At 40.1% G+C, this 25305-nt stretch overlaps 1 protein-coding gene across 4 annotated transcripts in view; it reads left to right on the top strand.

The window, feature by feature from the left end:
* The window catches only part of LOC131952810 (uncharacterized), a 29057-nt gene extending 5730 nt beyond the window's left edge, over positions 1–23327 (top strand). For all 4 annotated transcript variants that reach the window (XM_059315668.1, XM_059315666.1, XM_059315665.1 and 1 more), the window contains exons 4-12: positions 282–467; positions 8323–8492; positions 10312–10471; positions 11611–11759; positions 11985–12063; positions 18053–18118; positions 20446–20568; positions 22611–22702; positions 23174–23327. In XM_059315668.1, coding sequence (XP_059171651.1) covers positions 282–467; positions 8323–8492; positions 10312–10471; positions 11611–11759; positions 11985–12063; positions 18053–18118; positions 20446–20568; positions 22611–22652 — 975 coding nt within the window. In that variant the 3' untranslated portion in view covers positions 22653–22702; positions 23174–23327. The remainder of the gene's footprint in view (positions 1–281; positions 468–8322; positions 8493–10311; positions 10472–11610; positions 11760–11984; positions 12064–18052; positions 18119–20445; positions 20569–22610; positions 22703–23173) is intronic.
* The last annotated feature ends 1978 nt before the right edge of the window (positions 23328–25305 follow it).

Genomic DNA, 25305 nt, shown 5'->3' with positions numbered 1-25305 from the left:
GAAGATCTTTGTGTAAGATGATCTCTGTGTTGTCTTAGTGGTTGTGAAGACCTTTGATTCTAGTCGTAGTGAAGATCTTTATGATAGAAGATGTTTGAGTAAAAAGATCTTTGTGTGGTTCTAGTAGTTGTGAAGATTTTTGTTTAAGAAAAGTTTTGTGTAAGATTTGTGTGATTATAATGGCAGTAAAGATCTGTGTGTGGTGGCTCTAGTGTTAGTGAAAATCTTTACGTCCCTTTAGTGGCAGTAAAGATTTGTCTCACTTCCGTTTGTTCTGTCAGGCCCTGTCCCGGTTCCGCATGGTTGGGTACATCGCCATCTACCTGCGGCGTCTGATGCTGGTCATCATTGCCAACTGTAACGAGAAGACGATGAGGTCAGCGACCGAGCTCCAGTGGATGGCCGTCTACTCGGAGAAACAGGACGATCTGCTGGCATTCAACAAGTATCTGTTTTCTAGGGACAGGGTGAGTGGACATTTAATTATAGGACAGGGTGAGTGGACATTTTTTTAATAGGACAGGGTGAGTGGACATTTTCTTTTGTATAGGGTGAGTGGACATTTTTATATAGGACAGGGAGAGTGGACATTTTTATATAGGACAGGGTGAGTGGACATTTTTATATAGGACAGGGTGAGTGGACATTTTTATATAGGACAGGGGGAGTGGACATTTTTATATAGGACAGGGGGAGTGGACATTTTTATATAGGACAGGGGGAGTGGACATTTTTATATAGGACAGGGTGAGTGGACATTTTTATATAGGACAGGGGGAGTGGACATTTTTATATAGGACAGGGTGAGTGGACATTTTTATATAGGACAGGGTGAGTGGACATTTTTATATAGGACAGGGGGAGTGGACATTTTTATATAGGACAGGGTGAGTGGACATTTTTATATAGGACAGGGGGAGTGGACATTTTTATATAGGACAGGGTGAGTGGACATTTTTATATAGGACAGGGTAAGTGGACATTTTTATATAGGACAGGGGGAGTGGACATTTTTATATAGGACAGGGGGAGTGGACATTTTTATATAGGGCAGGGGGAGTGGACATTTTTTAATAGGACAGGGGGAGTGGACATTTATTTATAGGACAGGGGGAGTGGACATTTTTATATAGGGCAGGGGGAGTGGACATTTTTATATAGGACAGGGGGAGTGGACATTTTTATATAGGACAGGGGGAGTGGACATTTTTATATAGGACAGGGGGAGTGGACATTTTTATATAGGGCAGGGGGAGTGGACATTTTTATATAGGACAGGGGGAGTGGACATTTTTATATAGGGCAGGGGGGAGTGGACATTTTTATATAGGACAGGGGGAGTGGACATTTTTTTATAGGGCAGGGGGAGTGGACATTTTTATATAGGACAGGGGGAGTGGACATTTTTTTATAGGGTGAGTGGACATTTTTATATAGGACAGGGGGAGTGGACATTTTTATATAGGACAGGGGGAGTGGACATTTTTTTATAGGGTGAGTGGACATTTTTATATAGGACAGGGGGAGTGGACATTTTTATATAGGACAGGGGGAGTGGACATTTTTTTTATAGGGCAGGGGGAGTGGACATTTTTATATAGGACAGGGTGAGTGGACATTTTTTTATAGGACAGGGGGAGTGGACATTTTTATATAGGACAGGGGGAGTGGACATTTTTTTATAGGGCAGGGGGAGTGGACATTTTTATATAGGACAGGGGGAGTGGACATTTTTTTATAGGGTGAGTGGACATTTTTATATAGGACAGGGGGAGTGGACATTTTTATATAGGACAGGGGGAGTGGACATTTTTTTTATAGGGCAGGGGGAGTGGACATTTTTATATAGGACAGGGGGAGTGGACATTTTTATATAGGACAGGGGAAGTGGACATTTTCTTTTTATATAGGGTGAGTGGACATTTGTATATAGAGGGAGTGGACATTTTTATATAGGGTGAGTGGACATTTTCTTTTTATATAGGGTGAGTGGACATTTTTATATAGGGTGAGTGGACATTTTTATATAGGGTGAGTGGACATTTTCTTTTTATATAGGGTGAGTGGACATTTGTATATAGAGGGAGTGGACATTTTTATATAGGGTGAGTGGACATTTTCTTTTTATATAGGGTGAGTGGACATTTTTACATAGGGTGAGTGGACATTTTCTTTTTATATAGGGTGAGTGGACATTTTTATATAGGGTGAGTGGACATTTTCTTTTTATATAGGGTGAGTGGACATTTTTATATAGGGTGAGTGGACATTTTCTTTTTATATAGGGTGAGTGGACATTTTTTTATAGGACAGGGGGAGTGGACATTTTTATATAGGGTGAGTGGACATTTTTATATAGGGTGAGTGGACAGTTTTATATAGGGTGAGTGGACATTTTCTTTTCATATAGGGTGAGTGGACATTTGTATATAGAGGGAGTGGACATTTTTATATAGGGTGAGTGGACATTTTCTTTTTATATAGGGTGAGTGGACATTTTTATATAGGGTGAGTGGACATTTTCTTTTTATATAGGGTGAGTGGACATTTTTTATGTAGCGGGAGTGGACATTTTTATGTAGGGGGAGTGGACATTTTTTATGTAGGGGGAGTGGACATTTTTTATATAGGGTGAGTGGACATTTTCTTCTATAGGGACAGTAGACATTTTCGTTTTTCAGAAAGAGTGGACAATTTGACCTATAGGGGCAGTGTGTGTGAAATCGTATTAGTGGACAAGATTTAGAGTGATAAAAAATTGTCCACAATTGTGAGATCGTATCTTGCACGTCCGCACGATATCCAAAAAATAAAGCAAAACATGCATTGACCGGCTGAAATAAATTCTTAACAGACGAAGTGACTTGTCGGATGGTGTAAACCCAGTTGGTAAAAGTTTAGGTTAGGAAGTTGTATGTAGGCCTTTTTAAAATTCTAAAAGTTTAGGTTAGAAAGTTGTATGTAGGCATTAAAATTTCAATTTGGTGACTGGTGTAGATATTGTGGTCTGATCGTTTCATCCTTTTGATAAATTTAAAACAGCAACTTTTGGCCACCATCCTCTCCCCCCCCCCCCCCCCCAACCCCTAGGGAGCTTCCGGGAAGCTTTATGTCACGCTAACAGCAGACGGCAGCATTTTTGATAAACACTCATGCAAGCGTCGTGTCAGACTAATAACAGATGGCAGCATTCTGCTACACAAAATTGATGCAAAAATTTTAAGTTAGCACTTACAGATACTTAGGCTGGGTGAGTGGCAGACAATAGCTAGGGACGGGGAAATGCGGGGGGAGGGGACTAAAGCAATGACCTTTATACTTCTCCAGCAATCATTCCCAGGGAAATAACAGAGTTAAATCCCCTGAAAATACTAGCAGACGCGAATAGTGCCGTCTTGAAAATGGCTGTCAATCAGAACAGCGATTATTGGAAGCATGGGGTGGAATTTTAAGTCAATCAGAACAGCGATTATTGGAAGCATGGGGTGGAATTTTAAGTCAATCAGAACAGCGATTATTGGAAGCATGGGGTGGAATTTTAAGTCAATCAGAACAGCGATTATTGGAAGCATGGGGTGGAATTTTAAGTCAATCAGAACAGCGATTATTGGAAGCATGGGGTGGAATTTTAAGTCAATCAGAACAGCGATTATTGGAAGCATGGGGTGGAATTTTAAGTCAATCAGAACAGCGATTATTGGAAGCATGGGGTGGAATTTTAAGTCAATCAGAACAGCGATTATTGGAAGCATGGGGTGGAATTTTAAGTCAATCAGAACAGCGATTATTGGAAGCATGGGGTGGAATTTTAAAACTGAAATCCGCCTAAGTGTTTATCTGCTGTGAACGTAGAGTGGATTACTTTCGCCTCGCTAATGAGCTTATGGCATGTTCTACATAATTAGAGCTGGGGCTGATGAGGGTATGGCTACTAAGGGCTGAGTGTGTGTTTATGTGTTTGGTTATGTACATATGTATGTTGCATGTTGTATGTATTATGTGTTTGTGTCATTTTAGCTACAGTTGCATGTAGGTATATTATGTGTATGTGTCATTTTAGCTACAGTTACATGTGTAATGATTTATATTGTAAGGCGCTGTCAAAGGTAAACTTAAGTTACCCTTACAGACTAATAGAGTAGGTGAAGTAGAGTGCAACTATTACAGTGACCTCGGCATAATGTCAGTTCTATGTTTACCCGCCTTAGTGTCTTGCACGCATCAGAGTGGATATAGGACGTCTTAAGTATTAGGGATCCGAACATTTGATTTTTTTTTGTTAGCATGCATGCACTCTACCACCCGGCCACGAACTTCCATAATGTAGGCTGTATATAACTATTCTGTGGGCTGTGACTATTCTGTGGGCTATGACGACGACGTGTGCTATGACGACTATTCTATGTGCTATGACGTGTGCTATGACTATTCTGTGTGCTATGACTGTGTGCTCTGACTATTCTGCGTGCTATGACTATAGTGCTAAGATAGCTAGAGAGCCCGACTTGTATGTTTGATATGATTGCTTTCTTCCCTCCTCTTGATGTCTGATCTAACCTGCATAGGTTCGTGTTACAAGATCCTATTTATTTCACTCTTCTCAACAAAATATTGATTCTTCTCTTCTGCACGACCTGACATTTTTTATTGAATTTATCTAGCTTTTTTTGGACAGGGAAAACCGCTTGATTAATTTTCTTAAAATAGTTTGAGAAATCGCATCAACTCGGTGTCTGTATGAGTACACATTGAGTGCATGAAGTACGGTAATTCTGTTTGTGTACTAGCTGTGTAACTGTGTATGGTGTACATAGATCATGGCGTCGTGCATGCATGTGTACGGTAATCCTGAGTGTGTACATAACCACGTAAGTGAACTGTGCGGCCACATGGTCTGCGTGTACATGCGTACTCAGGTGGTGTTAGGTAATTAGCTTAATGGCACTCTCTTTTAATTAACGCTGAAAGATTTATCTGAGCCAGAGCTTATAACAGACACGTCTGGGTCATGTTAGAGGGGTCATGTTTTAGGGGTCATGTTTTAGGGGTCATGTTTTAAGGGTCATGTTTTAGGGGTCATTTTTAGGGGTCAAATTTTAGGGGTCATGTTTTAAGGGTCTTGATTGAAGGATTATATTTTAGGGGTCATGTTTGGGAGTCTAGATTAAGGGATCATGTTTTATGGGTCTTGGTTAAAAGTCTATATTTTAGAGTTATATTTGAAGGAGCAGAGAAGCCATTCAGTTATAATTTTATGGACCAACATACTGAAACCTGACCTGTAGTCTTTCGCCACTTCTCTTAGGTCTAATAAATTCAGCTAAGACGGTTTGTCCCTTCAAGTTGTTATCCTAATGCCTCTATAATTAAATCTTCACCAACATCTGCTATCTACTGCCAGGAAAATTTTATCAAAAATCATCCTAATTATTATGTCAGATTTAATTATTTTGGAGCAATGCATATTGGATGCGCACTAACAAAATCCACATTGGATCCGATCCTCAGAACGATTGAAGTTTATTGGCGTATGTGTATAAACTTTATAACTTATTTTAATACATCAAAAACAAAATGTAACCAATTTATTAACACTGAATGCCCATCAAAGGTGAAACATTACCCGACACAAAAACAAATTACAAAGAGCAAGTAAAGCTGTTTTCAGATTCTCGTTTTTCTACCAAGTAGACACTTCATGTTGTGACGATCCCATGAGGGGGATCTTACCTTTTTTGGACATGGCTGAACTTGGGTTAATTAGGGTGTCACCTAGAGATTTATGGATGGGGGGAACTCTCGACGTGAACCCCCTTTTTGTGGTCGGGCCGGGCCGTAATGAGAGATGCCACGGACTGGCGCAGGTCGTGAAAGAGACAAAGGGTGGGATGTTATTGGTGATGCTAGCGGGTTACACCCCCCCCCCTTCTCACCTGAATCGCCTGCCTTGTAATAGGTATGTAAATGTAGGGAAAAGCCGTACGAGAGGTTAAGTCAGGACATAGACTCCTGCACCTCGACTGGACTATTTTAGGAGGGGTAGACGGCAGACTGGGGACGTATATTAGCAGGGTCTGACAATGTAATCAGGTACCCCAGACCTGTTGGCGACATTTAATTAGGTTAGGCTTGAGTGGGACGTGTTGGTGCATAATTAGCTCCGCACCTGGACATTTGTGAGTCCGTTATTTAAGGAGGAGGGACACTCAGGGACACTCAGTCAGAGACTCACGAGTTAGACACTCGGAGACGGACGTACTCGTCTCGGATAGCTAGGTCTAGAGGAGACAGACATGGGGCGTCTCTGTGAGCTAGTGGACAGCCAAGAGATGCCTGTACTGTAGTAGACCTAGGCTAGTTAGACAGTTAGGGATAAGTAGGGTAGTCGTGCTAAGAACTTTAGTTGTTTGTAGCTATTTGTGTATATTTCTGATTGTTATACTTTGGTGGCGGGTTAACTTTAAGTGTCGTAATTTGTGGAAATAAATAGAGATTACTGAAGTGGCGTTTATTTTTATTTTTCTTTTTCTTCTTGTTTACGATTCCCTGACTAGTTCGAAAGGATTAGAGAAGGGAGTCGTAACAATGTCTTGTCGTTTTTTCAACCAAGCAGACACTTCATGTCTTGTCGTTTTTTCAACCAAGCAGACACTTCATGTCTTGTCGTTTTTTCAACCAAGCAGACACTTGATGTCTTGTTTGTTAACCCGGTCCCTGATCTACGACACAATATTGCTTTTAGAGTCTTTAATCTTCTTTAATCTTGGTTTAATCTAGGTTCAAATCAAATGGACGAAAATGCTATCATGTATTTAACAATAGTCAGCAGAATGAATGCATCCATTTGTTCAGAAACTGTTTTTGAATACAGCTATTAATTGTAAGCATTGTTGTTTCAGTGTAACAGTTTTATCATAGGCTTGAGGGAACTAGTACAAACGTACAATAGTAAAACGTCTTTCTCGCGTGTACTTTCATTGATTAAAAATTGTTTACTTATACGTAACACGAAACGGTTTATTTAAATTTTTTTAAACATTTAAATTCAAAAAATTTAAAATGGTGATTCTTTGTTCCACGGAGAGTTGACCGGATCTGGGGGAGTAAAAAACACACAGCAAAAAACTGGGAATTTTCTTTCTTCTGTTTGGTGAGGTGGATTGTGGCGGGGGGGGGGGGGTATGGACTTATTACTAGGGCTTCAATAAATTTGCGATTAAATATAATATTATATGATGCAGAAAAAAATGAGACACCTCAAATCAAACATTCTCCCCATGAAACAACTATATCCAAAGCTTACCTCCTATAGAGTTCTCTTAGACATTAAAATAATAAATTCGTTTTTAGTTTTATAATGTTCTGAATACATGATATTATGATAATAAAGTTTATATATATATATATATATATATATATATATATATATATATATATATATATATATATATATAGTAAATACATGAATAAAGTAAAAAGGCATAAAACTAGATTGAAATAATTACGAGGGGATGCAAGGATCATGATATGACTTTAATATCTCTAATAGTTGGTTCTCTGAATATATTCTGATAAATTAAACAAAAAATATTATATTCTTTACACTGAAATAGCATTTTAGTCTTTCAAATTTGTAATTAGATTTGATGTGTAAAATTTAAAAAAAAAGCCATCCATGGAATGTTTGAGAAATACCAGCCCTGTGTCTTGTGGTGAAGGAAAATCCTAAAGCAAGCAACATCGCGGAGTAATTAATTGCGTGGCGTTTATTGACGCGATGATTTCTAGCTCAGGCTGGAGTGCTTGCCCTTGATCAATTCAGACGGCGCTGAGTGTAGTGGTTAGGGCAGGGTACGGGCGAGGTCGACAGGTACAGGAACGGTGGTTTTATGGGTGGGATTCTGGGGGTTTACTGGTGGTAATTATCTAACGGTTCAGGTGTAAATGTTAACAAGTGCGAAGTGGTGTAGGGTACAACATAAATCAGACACACAGATTTGATGACACAACATTTTAAGTGTTGTAGGGTTCTTGTCGGCCTTTTGTCTTGTCAGCCTTTTGTCCGTGTCGGCCTTTTGTCCGTGTCGGCCTTTGGTCCGTGTCGGCCTTTTGTCCATGTCGGCCTTTTGTCCGGATCCCGTTTTCTCAAGTTGATCTAGACATATACACACAATGCAACAATTGTATCCTGTGTATTTGAAGGTGGTAAAAACAAATTAAGACATGTTATTGTGATAAAAACAATCTAAATGAAATGTTATTGTGATGTATTTGCAGGTGATAAAACAATCTAAATGAAATGTTATTGTGACGTATTTGCAGGTGATTGCGCACGTGCCGGACTGGGCGTTGACCATCCTGAGTCTCCCCCCGGAACAAAGGTCAGAGCAACACTGTCGGCGCCTGCACGCCCTGCTGAGGGGGCTGAAGAGCTTTGACAAGTTCACAGAGGAGATGCAGCTGTCTTTGTGCAGGGCCTTCACGCTAGAGAAGTCAGTATTTTGGGGGCATTGGTCATGGGGTAGAGGGGGAATCGGGTGGGGGGGGGGCATTGGTCATGGGGTAGAGGGGGAATTGGGGTGATGAGCATTTGGCTTGGTCTAGAGAGGCGTGGGGTGAGGGGAAGTGGCCATGGAGTTGGGGGACTTAAAACATAAAATATAGGTGGGGGATATGTAAATTCTAGCCTTTCACAAACGAATGTTATGGTTTAGCAATTACCTGCTAGTAATACGATCCAATGAGTTCGTGACTTGCCTGATATTAAAATAACTTGAAATATTGATTACATAACAGTTAGAATCTTGACTTTATAAAAGAGCCACTAGAAAACTGAACTAGTTTATGACATGAGTTTGTGACAAGAAAACTGGTCGATTTGTCACAAGACATTTCTCACCAAAAAAAATTTGATTAGTTTGGTGAGGTGATCTTTGTGACACAAAAATTGGTCAGAATTGTGTCATGATCTTTGTGAACAGAAGACGGATAAAGCTTATAACATGATCTTTGTGACAAGAAAACTGATGAAGCTTATGACATGATCTTTGTGACACAAAAACTTGTCGGAAATGTGTCATGATCTTTGTGACAAGAAAACTGATGAAGCTTACGACATGATCCTTGTGACAAGAAAACTGATGAAGCTTATGACATGATCTTTGTGACACAAAAACTTGTCGGAAATGTGTCATGATCTTTGTGACAAGAAAACTGATGAAGCTTATGACATGATCTTTGTGACCAAAAAACGGATGAAGCTTATGACATGATCTTTGTGACCAAAAAACGGATGAAGCTTATGACATGATCTTTGTGACACAAAAACTGGTCGGCATTGTGTCATGATCTTTGTGACCAGAAGATGGGTGAAGCTTATGACATGATCTTTATGACCAAAAAACTGATGAAGCTTATGACATGATCTTTGTGACCAAAAAACGGATGAAGCTTATGACATGATCTTTGTGACCAAAAAACTGATGAAGCTTATGACATGATCTTTGTGACCAGAAGATGGGTGAAGCTTATGACATGATCTTTGTGACACAAAAGACGGATGAAGCTTATGACATGATCTTTGTGACACAAAAGCCGAATGAAGCTTATGACATGATCTTTGTGACACAAAAACGGGTGAAGCTTATGACATGATCTTTGTGGCCAGAAGATGGATGAAGCTTATGACATGATCTTTGTGGCCAGAAGATGGGTGAAGCTTATGACATGATCTTTGTGACACAAAAAACGGGTGAAGCTTATGATGATCTTTGTGACACAAAAAACGGGTGAAGCTTATGATGATCTTTGTGACACAAAAAACGGGTGAAGCTTATGATGATCTTTGTGACACAAAAAACGGGTGAAGCTTATGACATGATCTTTGTGACACAAAAAACGGGTGAAGCTTATGATGATCTTTGTGACACAAAAAACGGGTGAAGCTTATGATGATCTTTGTGACACAAAAAACGGGTGAAGCTTATGACATGATCTTTGTGGCCAGAAGATGGATGAAGCTTATGACATGAACTTTGTGACCAGAAGATGGATGAAGCTTATGACATGAACTTTGTGACCAGAAGATGGATGAAGCTTATGACATGATCTTTGTGACCAGAAGATGGATGAAGCTTATGACATGATCTTTGTGACCAGAAGATGGATGAAGCTTATGACATGATCTTTGTGACCAGAAGATGGATGAAGCTTATGACATGATCTTTGTGACACAAAAAACGGGTGAAGCTTATGATGATCTTTGTGACAAGAAAACTGATGAAGCTTATGATGATCTTTGTGATTCCCCAGGGTACAGGAGGGACGGGTTGTACTAAAGAGCGGCCATGTTGGGGTCAACTTCTACTTCATCTACTCAGGGTCGGTGTTTGTCAACTACGAGGACATCAGTCTAGACGGCACGCCCTTCATGAGGACGGTAGCCATGCTGACCCGAGGGGACTCGTTCGGTGTAAGACGTTTGTGTTGTGTGACTTGTGTATGTAAGACGGTTTGTGTTGTGTGACTCGTGTAAGACGTTTGTGATTGGTGTAATACGTTTGTGTTGTGTTGTGTAATACGTTTGTGTTGTGTTGTGTAAGACGTGTGTGTTGTACCCACGTACTGTACCAGCTAGCCTAACTAAAGTACACTAATACTGTACCAGCTAGCTTGACTAAAGTACACTAGTACTGTACCAGCTAGCCTGACTAAAGTACACTAGTACTGTACCAGCTAGCCTGACTAAAGTACACTAGTACTGTACCAGCTAGCCTGACTAAAGTACACTAGTACTGTACCTGTTCAGTATTTTTGCCTACTTTTACTCCCCCAACTGCTTCACCTAACAGCTGTTTACCTCACCTGGTTACGGTTGCTACTGGTTCACAGTTTTCCCCACTATTTTCTGCACCTTCCCCATTGAAAAGCGCCGGAAGAAAGTTGTTTTTTAATTATAGAAACGGCTTCTGATCTGTCTGTTGATTTGAAAATGAAAAGCCAATTTGGCATACCACTTGTGTTTTTGTCTGGTCTGTATGCGAGTCGAGTGTTAGCCCCATCCCGTTGCCTAGTGCAAAAAAAAAAAAAAAAATTTTAAACCCTCAGACGCATAACAACACCTGCATTAAATTTCCATTGCGCATCTTCAACTTGTGAAGTTCAAAAACTTAGCGAAACGGCTTTGTTTTTCTGAATAACCTAATTAACACATAAAAGTTGAACTCTGTACATTTGTGGGTTTTTTTTTATACATTCATATATTATGTTTTAATAAAATAAACTTTTTTTTTTTTAAATCAGTCTTAAAATACCTTGAAGTCTAATGCCAATTTATTGAATAGAATTCTCGCATTTGTATGTGATCTGCAATATAACAACAGTAGAATTGTAATGTGAAATGATATCCTTTTTGTCTTTTTTTCACCAACAATACATTTATGAAAGTCATTTCATAAGATCATGATGCCAAGATTTTAAAATTAAGATCACTCCTTAAACTAATTGCCAAGTCTTTTAACAGCCCCCCCCCCCCCCACCACGGAGAACCGCTTTGAACAGAGCCATCGACAGCTCCCATTAACAGCTCCTATTATTTCTTCCTGCTCCCAGGAGCTGGCCCTGCTCCAAGACATCCGCCGTACGGCAACCATCTCCGTACGCGAGAAGTGCGAGCTGCTGGTGGTCGAGAAGGATGTCTTCGCCAGCGTTTGTCCGAAAATTTTTGAGAAGGAGCTAGCTGAAAAACATGCATTTTTAAGGTGAATTTTCCACGTTGATATTTTTTAAAATAAGACATTCCCTAATAAAACGATAATTTTATCTTCAGATAGATGTACACTTTTAAAACTATTTAAAGTTTAATACTAAAGCTAATTATTTCATTGTACTTTTTAACAAAATCAAATGCTAACATTTTGATGTTTTCAAATTGAATATTAATTTACATCACAATCTTCCCCCCCCCCCCCTCTCCTCCGGGATAGCACGTTAGATCTCTTCTCTCCCAGTTTTTGGAGTCCTGAGGCCATCCAGTCTCTCTGTATGAATGCACAAATTCAGGAGGTAAGTTCCCAATCATTCAGTGCCGGTTATTTAGCGCCCTAGGCAAAACTTATTAAAACGCCCCCTTTCACACAAATTGCTTACTATAACATATGTATAAGAAAACAATTATTTAAAAGTGAGATATAATATTAATTTATTATCAACTGCATATACGTTATAAGTAGACATCAAAATCAAATTTTACTTGCCTCCTTCGTCTTAAAAGTCTGTACTAATTCCTTCAATTCCATTTTGCAAGCGTAATCACATTTTATTGAAATTGTTGCTAAATCCACGAATCTACTTTGTACTTTACGACATAGCCCCCCCCCCCCCTTAGAAAATTTTAAGTGCTCCAGAAAAGAGTCTGGAACAATGGCGTAGCTACCGTAAAGCTAGCGTAAGCAAGGCATAGGGGCCCAAGGCACATAGGGGCCTTTTCCCTCATAAAAAATAAAAACTTTTACAATGGAAGTATAATAATTATTTTGAATTTATATAAATAATTTTAAAAAAGAAAAAGGTTAAAAGTTTACCGTATGGGCAGTGGGATTCAGTGTGTGCGTGTGTGTGTGGGGGGGGGGGGGGTCAAACAGAGCCCATTCTTTATTATAACACTACAGGCGATATCACTTTGTCGTGCAAGACATTGAGAGAATCAGCCTATAAATAAACTTGAACTGTGTAAGTTAAAATGCAGTGCTAAAAACCTTCTGACTGGAATTTTCACTACCACCATCCTCCTTCCCCACACAGACCTGCCCCTCCCTCCCAACTGTTTGCCCTCCCCCGAAATTCGATCCTACTAAACATCAATGTTAACAACTGAACCTTTTTTTAAAACAACAACCATGGTCCATGGACAGTGTTCAAGATTTATCAATGTTTTTCTACTAATTTTACCATAATTACATTTTTTTTATCTAATTAATCTTCAATCAATATGGCACTAACACTATAACCTTTTGGTTTTCATCCAATCGTCAAGAAACTTTGGAAGGTCGTTGAGAATATTCCAGGCAGTGTTTTTATACCAGATATTTTCTGAAAAGGTGCATGAACGAAACTCTGACTTTTGGGAAGAATTCTGTAATTAATTTTTAAAATTTTATTTCGGAGAACGACGCTCGGCAGTAAGGCGGTGCGGTTTGACACTCAGTTTCCCAGCCACTATCTTTGCACCTGCGGTCCGTTGATTAGGTGTCCGGAAGAGCGGAACAGCGTTAGTACTTGATCCAGCGGTCAAACTGCACAAGCGCATTTGCCGGCGCCCCGGCGGTTGTCACGGTATCTGTTTTAATGAGCGCCATTCAATAGGGATACGGAGTGATACAGTTTTAGAAACACAAGGACACGCTACTACAAATACACAATTGGTAACGCGTTGATGAAACCTTTACATATTGTTTTGCTACCCTGGTATGTAGGACTAGATTGCAGCAACGCGAACGGGTACGCTAGTTGGTTTAAACATTCTTTAACATTTCACGGTGATCAAGAAGGAGATTTTGATATCTATGATAGGATTTTTAAATCTTATTTTGATGATGTTAATTTGTTATGAAACAAATTGTCCATTGTGTCAATATCTTTGTCATCCTAAGTATAGAACTTACAGTAGAAGCTAAAATAGATCTTATTGGCCATTTTACAAAATTAAAAGCATGAAAAAAACACAACAAAACAGATCTATATAAATCATCAGCAATTTTTTAAAAATGTGTATGGTTAGTGGCGTCACAAGTTTGGATGTTCCCCTGTGCGTTTGTTAAAGGTGTCACCCCATCGTTCTCAACAATTTTGCATTTTCGGCAAGGTGTCAGCCCAATCTCACTAATCTTTTATTATTTTAGCTGGATACAACATAGTTTTGACAGTAAATTCTACAAGGTTTTGGTGACACCATTTAGGGGGGTGACAGCAAAGGCAAAAATAATTGCAAAATTTCTAGAATGAAATGCCTTTTTCCCAGATCCATTAGTGATTAATTAAAGTTAAATAGTCTTTTAAGTACAAATCGACAATTATTTCAAGAGGGGGTGGGGGGTGGGGGGGGGGGGGTGACACCATGAAGTAAACGTAAGCTATAAAGAAAACAATGCTACATCCAACTGTATTATAAGCAGACCATAGAAAAACACCGTTACTATTAAATCTGCAATGATTAAAGCTTAGACATGTAAAAGTATGTGGCATATATTTAAATTTTAGGCCTATGTAGGCCGATACACACACACACATATATATATATATATATATATATATATATATATATATATATATATATAATATGCTTTGTTTCCTGGGAGGGGGGTGACACTACGAAGTGACACCCGACTTTGCGACGCCACTGGCCTAACGGCTGATGAAGGGGCCCACTGATAATTTTTGCATAGGGGCCCAAAAATCCTAGCAACGCCAATGGTCTGGAAAAAAAAAACACTGAAAAAATAGTTCTTGTAGTGTTGGGCTCTCTGCAGTCCTCCCAAGGTGAGTTCCAAAACGGACCTTACCTGTTTTAAGCTTGACTGTCTTTAGTTATAATTGTAAAATGTCTATATTGTGTGATTTTTTTTTTAAATAAAAGATTATAAATGTTACCGATTCCAACCTAAATTTTTTATATATGAATCCATTAGGAGAGGGTGAAAAATATGAAAAGACAATAAATTAGATGTTTAATTTACGACTAAGACTGTATGTCTACTAACATTATTGCAATCTACAACGGCTACTAATGTATTTGTTTTTCAACTTGATAATGCTAAAAAAAAACCTATCAAATTATTTTGTTTAGAACTTAAGCCGTATATAACTTTTACAATAGCAAATAATAACTTGAAATTGTATTTATATGTAAGCGGTCAATCTAAGGTGCAGGAATTTGAAATGAATGTAAAGGTAGGCATCGAATTATCTCCCATTGAAAATCAAAATGCAAATATTTTATTCAAGGGAAATAACTTTCACAAGAATAGCTGAATTCACCAAGTGTAACTAAGACATGCTTGAAAAACAAAATAAAACGCTCTAAATTTCATTACGTTATAATGATAACAACTCTTTAACTGTGTAATATTGTGAAAACAATATATTTTACCCATTGAATACTGTAGGTTTTGTTTAAAAGTCTGAAAACGGTAGCTTTATTATAACATACTTTTATTCAATTTTGATAACATCGCATTGTTAGTATATTATGTTACATTTAGATAATGATAAATTTTGGATCCCCTAATACAAGGGACATGATGAACAATGGTCTTGATTTTATTGTATCTAACATTTTTTTACCTTTGTTTGATTGAAAATTTATACTAGCTTAAATAAGTACACTATTAAATTTTTAATGATGCATTTCAAACTTATTTATTCTATAGCTATTATCCATAAAAATATTGATCACCCTTAGTTGTTAGGAGTAGAATAAGTCTGCAAATACATACAACTTTTAGTGTTGCCAGTTAGATTTTTTTTTATTTAAAGAAAATAATACTGCAGCATGTTATATACTTTTGATTCTTAGTTCCTTTCTATTCCCTCCCCAAACTTTTATAGGCAGAATACTTGCAAAGTTGTTGGTATTTTTTAAATTAAGGTTTTATATATATTCTTTAAGGATATAGAAGAACATACTGTAAAAATTAAATACATTATTTGTTATTATGTGTTAACTTTTGTAACATGACATTATTTCTGATTATGAATTGCTTTTACACATTTCATGCTAATAATTAAGATTAAAATTTCATTGAATGTTTAATGTATACCCATCCTCAATTAGGAATAAAAAGATCCAAATATAAACTAAAAGACCTAAGTGCTGTTTAAACTTACAGAATATAGAAATTTTAAAAACATGGATAGGTTGGTGCTAACTATAAGTAAAAATTCCTTTTCTGATAATATACACTTTTTCTATAGGATTTTAGACATCCAACTTTGTAGAAACTCCACTTCTTTTTAAGACTAGTTGAAATATTTAACTTGCTTTATTATAATCTTGATAATATTCCATGGTATAATTTCTTTGCTTAGTATTGAAATAGGTGAAAAAAATCCTTTTAATAATTTCTTAAAAGCCAGTATTAATACACAACTATCGGTACCTCTAAATTGAGAAGGGATTTATAAAACAAAATGTTTTTCCAAATGCATTCTCTTCAGCCTGAATCATCATTTAACATTACTCAATAACTGTCTATTTTAATGTGCTATTTGTTGCATTTTGTAGTATCCAATACATGCAGTTATCAGGGCACAAGTTCAGATTTAGTTCAAAGGGTAACTCAATACTCTTCCATATCATTTGAGTCATGTAACAATTTTGAAGTTTAATTTAAAACTATGTTCTGCTGTTTTTAGTCTGTATTTCTGTCAATATCATCAGTGTATGTCAAACCCACATGCTTATGTTTAGTAGTTTTGTGGTGTATATTCTAAATAAATGTTGAAAAAAAAAAAAAAAAAAAAATAATACAAGGGACATCTTTCAAAACATCAAACACGGGTAACTGTTTTAGACGATAGTAAAATTAAAATTATTGATTAAATTTTAAAAAATTATAATTTGAAAAAACAAAGTTTACGGTTAGTTATAAATTCCATCCTATATAATATTATATATTAATACTTTAAGAGTGGTTATATAGATTCCTAAAAAACTAAAGATTTTTTCAACTAGAGAACGCCAACCTTTCTTTGTAGTGTGTTCCGTACTGAATTGAAATCATCTAACTTACGATAAACTCGAATACTCGATTTACCCTACTAAATTCACAACACATATCAAACTTCGATACCTAAACATAACTAGACTCGATGCTCCAGAACTACGACACCAACTCGCTTAACTTCACCAAGCTCTACAAACGATACTCCCAATCAACAACGATTTCACTGGACCTACTACTACACGTTAACAGTCAATATAATTCGATACCTTAATACAACAAGAATCAATACTCCCGATCTCCAGAACTACGATACTTCATCACCTGCATTCTCATTTTTCTATTATCAATCAGATTCCACTAGACCTTCAACTATAAAACAGCGGAATAAAGATTATAACACTTCGATACTTTATACCTATGAAACCATATCAGCAACAGCCTTCCGCAGTTACTCCCAAATCTAAACGATTCATCAATACTTCTCAAACAAGTACTAAACTTTGAACACCCCGTCATTACAAAACTCTATACACCAGGACAGATTTCTAATTCAAATTCAGAGAAAACAATACTTACAAGCCCTATTAAAATTTGATTTAAATTACGAACGTATTTAATCGTTTTCTACTTGAATTATGTGACACCAAATTAAAAAGGCAAAGTGACTGGTAAAAAGCGCACTGACCTTATTAAATTACGGAGGTGAGGTTGCATTTTCACTATCGCTAATAAATATGGCCTATATAGACCTTATTTTGGGGTGGGGGTGCAAAATTGATAATTGCCGAAATAGATCGCTACTCCTTTATAAAAATTATTTATTATTAGTAACTTTTTGATAATAGCTATTAAACCTTTTTCGCCCCCCCCCCCCTAGGAGGGCGCCCTAGGCGACCGCCTAGTTCGTCTTATAGGTAGCGCCGGCCCTGCCACCATTAGAGCATCTAGCATTTCCCCCTCAGAAACAGATGCTTCATCAAGTAGGATAGAATGAAAGAAGAAATCTTAACTAGATATTGAAAGGAAGCCAATTTAATAAATTTCAATGGATTTCTTTGACCGTGACTTAAATGTAAAAGCTCGCTGAATTGGCAAAGACATTGGGACGGCTTGGAGACGGTAGGATGTCCCTAAGTCTACCCAGCACTGATGGCTACCTGACTCACGTTAGGGAAAGTAAAGGCGGCTGGGCATTGTGCTGACCAAACTATTTCTTCAGATGCCGAGATCACAAAAAGAGGGAACTCTACTTCATCTATCCCACGGACCGCCTGTTCGAAATGGTTATTTTATGTATCCAGCGCCACTAATGAGTATGTGTTTTATTTCAGTACAAGATCAACAAGGTGATTGTTGCCAACAGCAGTCTAGAGGACTGGATCTATGCGTGCATGGAGGTAAGTGTGTGGTTTGTCTCAGTACAACAAGGTGATTGTGGAAAACAGAGGACTGGATCTATGGAGGTAAGTGTGTGGTGTGTGGTGTGTGGTGTGTGGTTTGTCTCAGTACAACAAGGTGATTGTGGCCAACAGAGGACTGGATCTATGGAGGTAAGTGTGTGGTGTGTGGTGTGTGGTGTGTGGTGTGTGGTTTGTCTCAGTACAACAAGGTGATTGTGGCCAACAGAGGACTGGATCTATGGAGGTAAGTGTGTGGTGTGTGGTGTGTGGTTTGTCTCAGTACAACAAGGTGATTGTGGCCAACAGAGGACTGGATCTATGGAGGTAAGTGTGTGGTGTGTGGTGTGTGGTTTGTCTCAGTACAACAAGGTGATTGTGGCCAACAGAGGACTGGATCTATGGAGGTAAGTGTGTGGTGTGTGGTGTGTGGTGTGTGGTTTGTCTCAGTACAACAAGGTGATTGTGGCCAACAGAGGACTGGATCTATGGAGGTAAGTGTGTGGTGTGTGGTGTGGTGTGTGGTTTGTCTCAGTACAACAAGGTGATTGTGGCCAACAGAGGACTGGATCTATGGAGGTAAGTGTGTGGTGTGTGGTGTGGTGTGTGGTGTGTGGTTTGTCTCAGTACAACAAGGTGATTGTGGCCAACAGAGGACTGGATCTATGGAGGTAAGTGTGTGGTGTGTGGTGTGGTGTGTGGTGTGTGGTTTGTCTCAGTACAACAAGGTGATTGTGGCCAACAGAGGACTGGATCTATGGAGGTAAGTGTGTGGTGTGTGGTGTGGTGTGTGGTTTGTCTCAGTACAACAAGGTGATTGTGGCCAACAGAGGACTGGATCTATGGAGGTAAGTGTGTGGTGTGTGGTGTGGTGTGTGGTGTGTGGTTTGTCTCAGTACAACAAGGTGATTGTGGCCAACAGAGGACTGGATCTATGGAGGTAAGTGTGTGGTGTGGTGTGTGGTGTCTGGTTTGTCTCAGTACAATAAGGTGATTGTGGACAACAGAGGACTGGATCTATGGAGGTAAGTGTGTGGTGTGTGGTGTGGTGTGTGGTGTCTGCTTTGTCTCAGTACAACAAGGTGATTGTGGCCAACAGAGGACTGGATCTATGGAGGTAAGTGTGTGGTGTGTGGTGTGGTGTGTGGTGTGTGGTTTGTCTCAGTACAACAAGGTGATTGTGGCCAACAGAGGACTGGATCTATGGAGGTAAGTGTGTGGTGTGTGGTGTGGTGTGTGGTGTGTGGTTTGTCTCAGTACAACAAGGTGATTGTGGCCAACAGAGGACTGGATCTATGGAGGTAAGTGTGTGGTGTGTGGTGTGGTGTGTGGTTTGTCTCAGTACAACAAGGTGATTGTGGCCAACAGAGGACTGGATCTATGGAGGTAAGTGTGTGGTGTGTGGTGTGGTGTGTGGTGTGTGGTTTGTCTCAGTACAACAAGGTGATTGTGGCCAACAGAGGACTGGATCTATGGAGGTAAGTGTGTGGTGTGTGGTTTGGTGTGTGGTTTGTCTCAGTACAACAAGGTGATTGTGGCCAACAGAGGACTGGATCTATGGAGGTAAGTGTGTGGTGTGTGGTGTGGTGTGTGGTGTGTGGTTTGTCTCAGTACAACAAGGTGATTGTGGCCAACAGAGGACTGGATCTATGGAGGTAAGTGTGTGGTGTGGTGTGTGGTGTCCTGCTTTGTCTCAGTACAAGATCAACTCAGATCACGACCACCATCTTGTACTACAAGAGACACTGAGTGTAGGGTCGGTCATAAATTACGGCACGTCCCCCCACAATTGTCACACATAAGCAACAATATTCAGAATCTCCCACCCCCCACCCACCCCACTTTTAAAATGTCGTCATACTTTAGCGGCTCCCCCCTTTCCCCCCCCCTCCCTCCCCAACCCCACCCCCCCTAACAGCGCTCATTAAATGTTGATTTTTTTTTGAAAATATCATTCATCACAATTCTGAATTTTTTTAAAAACTTGGTTAATTAATTTTCATTAAAATTTTCAACATACTCCAAAAATTCAGCGTGAAAAATGCTCTATTAGGCTAATTATTTAATTTTGTGATGATTGTTATTATCCTAGTTAAAATCTACTTATCTTTTCACAAGTTAACTTTTAACAAAAGCTATACCGGGGAATATTGTCGGGTTTCTGTATTTAAACTCAAAAGCTGCTTGCTCCACAACAACGCTTGCAAGTCAAGTTAGATCATAGCTATGGGACGTAGATTAACAATTACAAATGTTAACCAATAAAAGTTGAAAAAAACCTAGTTGTGCCAGTTGTGGTTCAGACAGTCACGTGATGTCATCGACAGGGCAAGTGTCAGGTCATCAGGTGCGTGTCCCTGGATGCCGAGGCTAAGGGCCCGAGCAAGAGAAAAACAGGTCGGATGTCGTCCTGTCGGAGGAGATTCTTCAGCTGTTGGCTGCTGCTTCAGGTACAGCTGTTGTATTGGTTGCTAGGGTAAACATGTCTGGTTGCTAGTGTAAACATGTCTGGTTGCTAATGTAAACATGTCTGGTTGCTAATGTAAACATGTCTGGTTGCTAGGGTAAACATGTCTGGTTGCTAGTGTAAACATGCCTGGTTGCTAAGGTAAACATGTCTGGTTGCTACGGTAAACATGTCTGGTTGCTAGGGTAAACATGTCTGGTTGCTAATGTAAACATGTTTGGTTGCTAGTGTAAACATGTCAGGTTGCTATTTGCTAGGGTAAACATGTCTGGTTGCTAGTGTAAACATGTCTGGTTGCTAGTGTAAACATGTCTGGTTGCTAGTGTAAACATGTCTGGTTGGCTAGTGTAAACATGTCTGGTTGCTAGTGTAAACATGTCTGGTTGCTAGTGTAAACATGTCTGGTTGCTATTTGCTAGTGTAAACATGTCTGGTTGCTAGTGTAAACATGTCTGGTTGCTAGTGTAGACATGTCTGGTTGCTGTTTGCTAGTGTAGACATGTCTGGTTGCTGTTTGCTAGTGTAGACATGTCTGGTTGCTGTTGGTAGTGTAGACATGCCTGGTTGCTGTTGGTAGTGTAGACATGCCTGGTTGCTGTTGGTTGTGTAGACATGTCTGGTTGCTGTTGGTAGTGTAGACATGCCTGGTTGCTGTTGGTAGTGTAGACATGTCTGGTTGCTGTTGGTAGTGTAGACATGTCTGGTTGCTGTTGGTAGTGTAGACATGCCTGGTTGCTGTTGGTTGTGTAGACATGTCTGGTTGCTGTTGGTAGTGTAGACATGTCTGGTTGCTGTTGGTAGTGTAGACATGTCTGGTTGCTGTTGGTAGTGTAGACATGTCTGGTTGCTGTTGGTAGTGTAGACATGTCTGGTTGCTGTTGGTAGTGTAGACATGTCTGGTTGCTGTTGGTAGTGTAGACATGTCTGGTTGCTGTTGGTAGTGTAGGACATGTCTGGTTGCTGTTGGTAGTGTAGACATGTCTGGTTGCTGTTGGTAGTGTAGACATGTCTGGTTGCTGTTGGTAGTGTAGACATGTCTGGTTGCTGTTGGTAGTGTAGACATGTCTGGTTGCTGTTGGTAGTGTAGACATGTCTGGTTGCTGTTGGTAGTGTAGACATGTCTGGTTGCTGTTGGTAGTGTAGACATGTCTGGTTGCTGTTGGTAGTGTAGACATGTCTGGTTGCTGTTTGTGGTGTAGACATGTCTGGTTGCTGTTGGTAGTGTAGACATGTCTGGTTTGCTGTTGGTAGTGTAGACATGTCTGGTTGCTGTTGGTAGTGTAGACATGTCTGGTTGCTGTTGGTAGTGTAGACATGTCTGGTTGCTGTTGGTAGTGTAGACATGTCTGGTTGCTGTTGGTAGTGTAGACATGTCTGGTTGCTGTTGGTAGTGTAGACATGTCTGGTTGCTGTTGGTAGTGTAGACATGTCTGGTTGCTGTTTGCTAGTGTAGACATGTCTGGTTTGCTGTTGGTAGTGTAGACATGTCTGGTTGCTGTTGGTAGTGTAGACATGTAGACATGTCTGGTTGCTGTTGGTAGCTCAGAGTGTGGATGTAGTTGTAGGTGTGGCGGGAATAAATCCTGATATGTGTGTGTGTGTGGTGTGTGTGTGGATATGGGTGTGGGGGTGGTGGCACCAAATATGCCCAAAATATACTTTTTCTTACAGATGGGGATGCATGTAATAGCTCCTTGGTGTATTCGTGAAAGGGTGGTTAGTGCTTGATATGACACTAGTAATTCCTGTTGTGGGTGTGGTTGTGGGTGTGGCACCAATAAATCCTGGTGTGTGTGAATGTAATGTGGGTGTGGGCACCAATAATTCCCTGCTGTGGATGTGGGTGTGGTTGTGGTTGTGGCACGAATAAATCCTGCCGTGGATGTGGTTGTGGTTGTGGCACCAATAAATCCTCCTGTGGGTGTGGGTGTAGCTGTGGCTGTGGTTGTGGCTGTGGCACCAATAAATCATGCTGTGGATGTGGATGTGGCTGTGGTACCAATATATCCCTCCTGTAACCGACAGAACACGAGCACTCGAACCAGACTGTGGACGATGGAGATATGAAGGAAAACTTGCTCTCCTCTCTCGGCTTGGATTACGTCCACACCAACAAGGTATCATCTTGGTTATTTCCCCTGTCTGGTTGCCGTTTGGTTATCTTCCCTTGTTTTTTAATCTGTTATCTTCCTTTGTCTGCTTGTCGTTCGGTTATTTCCCCCTTTCTGGGTGCCGTTTAGTTATCTGCCCCTGTTTTGTTGTCCTACTGTTATCGTTGTCTTGTTTACATTTTGTTATCTTTTTTTTTTTTCGTCATTCGGTTATCTTCCTTTTTTCTGTTTGTCGTTCGGTTATTTCCTCCTGTCTTGTTCATTTGTTGTTGTTTTTTTTTTCCTTAAGTGTAAAAATATTACGTCCGCCAAATGACATGTTTTGAAATAATTACATACAGTAAATAAACATTGAATTCAGAATTAGAAAATGTATTAAAAATTTAAATTAGAATTCTAAAAACCACGTTATAATAATGTGAGATGTGCACAATGAGACCAACACTCAACTGTTTATTATGTGAAACATCTCCACAGAAAGTCTATCTGGACAAGAGCCATGAACGGGAGAGACAGCGGGCCATACTGGGCCTCAACGATACCACAACACTGACGGCCCTCATCAAACGACAGAGGGAGACCAACAAGAACCTGGTCTTTCTTCACGTGGGGGTCATTGAGACAGGGGAGATATTTGTACGTACTTTTTGGTACAGCTTATATGTGTGGGTGTGGGGGGGGGTCATTGAGACGGGGGAGATATTTGTACGTACTTTTTGGTACAGCTTATATGTGTGGGTGTGGGGGGGGGGTCATTGAGACGGGGGAGATATTTGTACGTACTTTTTTGGTACAGCTTATATGTGTGTGTGGGGGGGGTCATTGAGACGGGGGAGATATTTGTACGTACTTTTTGGTACAGCTTACATGTGTGTGTGTGGGGGGGGGGGGGGGTCATTGAGACGGGGAGATATTTGTACGTACTTTTTGGTATAGTTTATATGGGTGTGTGTGTGGGGGGGGGGGGTCATTGAGACAGGGGAGATATTTGTACGTACTTTTTGGTACAGTTTACATGTGTGTGTGGGGGGGGGGTCATTGAGACAGGGGAGATATTTTTACGTACTTTTTGGTATAGTTTATATGGGTGAGGGGGGTCATTGAAACAGGGGAGATATTTGTACGTACTTTTTAGTACAGTTTATGGGTGTGTGTGGGGGGGGGGGGTCATTGAAACAGGGGAGATATTTGTACGTACTTTTTGGTACAGTATGGAGGTGGGGGGTCATTGAGACAGGGGAGATATTTGTACGTACTTTTTGGTACAGCTTATATGTGTGTGGGGGGGTCATTGAGACGGGGGAGATATTTGTACGTACTTTTTGGTACAGCTTACATGTGTGTGTGGGGGGGGTCTTGAGACGGGGGAGATATTTGTACGTACTTTTTGGTATAGTTTATATGGGTGTGTGTGTGGGGGGGGGGGGTCATTGAGACAGGGGAGATATTTGTACGTACTTTTTGGTACAGTTTACATGTGTGTGTGGGGGGGGGGGGTCATTGAGACGAGGGAGAAATTTGTACGTACTTTTTGGTATAGTTTATATGGGTGAGGGGGGTCATTGAAACAGGGGAGATAATTTGTACGTACTTTTTGGTACAGTATGGAGGTGGGGGGTCATTGAGACAGGGGAGATATTTGTACGTACTTTTTGGTACAGCTTATATGTGTGTGGGGGGGGGGGGGTCATTGAGACGGGGGAGATATTTGTACGTACTTTTTGGTACAGCTTACATGTGTGTGTGGGGGGGTCATTGAGACGGGGGAGATATTTGTACGTACTTTTTGGTACAGCTTATATGTGTGGGTGTGGGGGGGGGGTCATTGAGACGGGGGAGATATTTGTACGTACTTTTTGGTACAGCTTATATGTGTGTGTGGGGGGGTCATTGAGACGGGGGAGATATTTGTACGTACTTTTTGGTACAGCTTACATGTGTGTGTGTGGGGGGGGGTCATTGAGACGGGGAGATATTTGTACGTACTTTTTGGTATAGTTTATATGGGGTGTGTGTGGGGGGGGGGGGGGGTCATTGAGACAGGGGAGATATTTGTACGTACTTTTTGGTACAGTTTACATGTGTGTGTGGGGGGGGGGGGGGTCATTGAGACAGGGGAGATATTTTTACGTACTTTTTGGTATAGTTTATATGGGTGAGGGGGGTCATTGAAACAGGGGAGATATTTGTACGTACTTTTTAGTACAGTTTATGGGTGTGTGTGGGGGGGGGGTCATTGAAACAGGGGAGATATTTGTACGTACTTTTTGGTACAGTTTACATGTGTGTGTGGGGGGGGGGTCATTGAGACGAGGGAGAAATTTGTACGTACTTTTTGGTATAGTTTATATGGGTGAGGGGGGTCATTGAAACAGGGGAGATATTTGTACGTACTTTTTAGTACAGTTTATGGGTGTGTGTGGGGGGGGGGTCATTGAAACAGGGGAGATATTTGTACGTACTTTTTGGTACAGTATGGAGGTGGGGGGTCATTGAGACAGGGGAGATATTTGTACGTACTTTTTGGTACAGCTTATATGTGTGTGGGGGGGGGGGTCATTGAGACGGGGGAGATATTTGTACGTACTTTTTGGTACAGCTTACATGTG

The sequence above is a fragment of the Physella acuta genome, unplaced genomic scaffold (genome assembly GCF_028476545.2).
Source record: "Physella acuta isolate Inbredline_101_S28 unplaced genomic scaffold, ASM2847654v3 ptg000890l, whole genome shotgun sequence".
Lineage (NCBI taxonomy): Eukaryota > Metazoa > Mollusca > Gastropoda > Physidae > Physella > Physella acuta.
The sequence above is the reverse complement of the archived record's forward strand: the minus strand, read 5'-3'. Positions and strand labels throughout refer to the sequence as shown.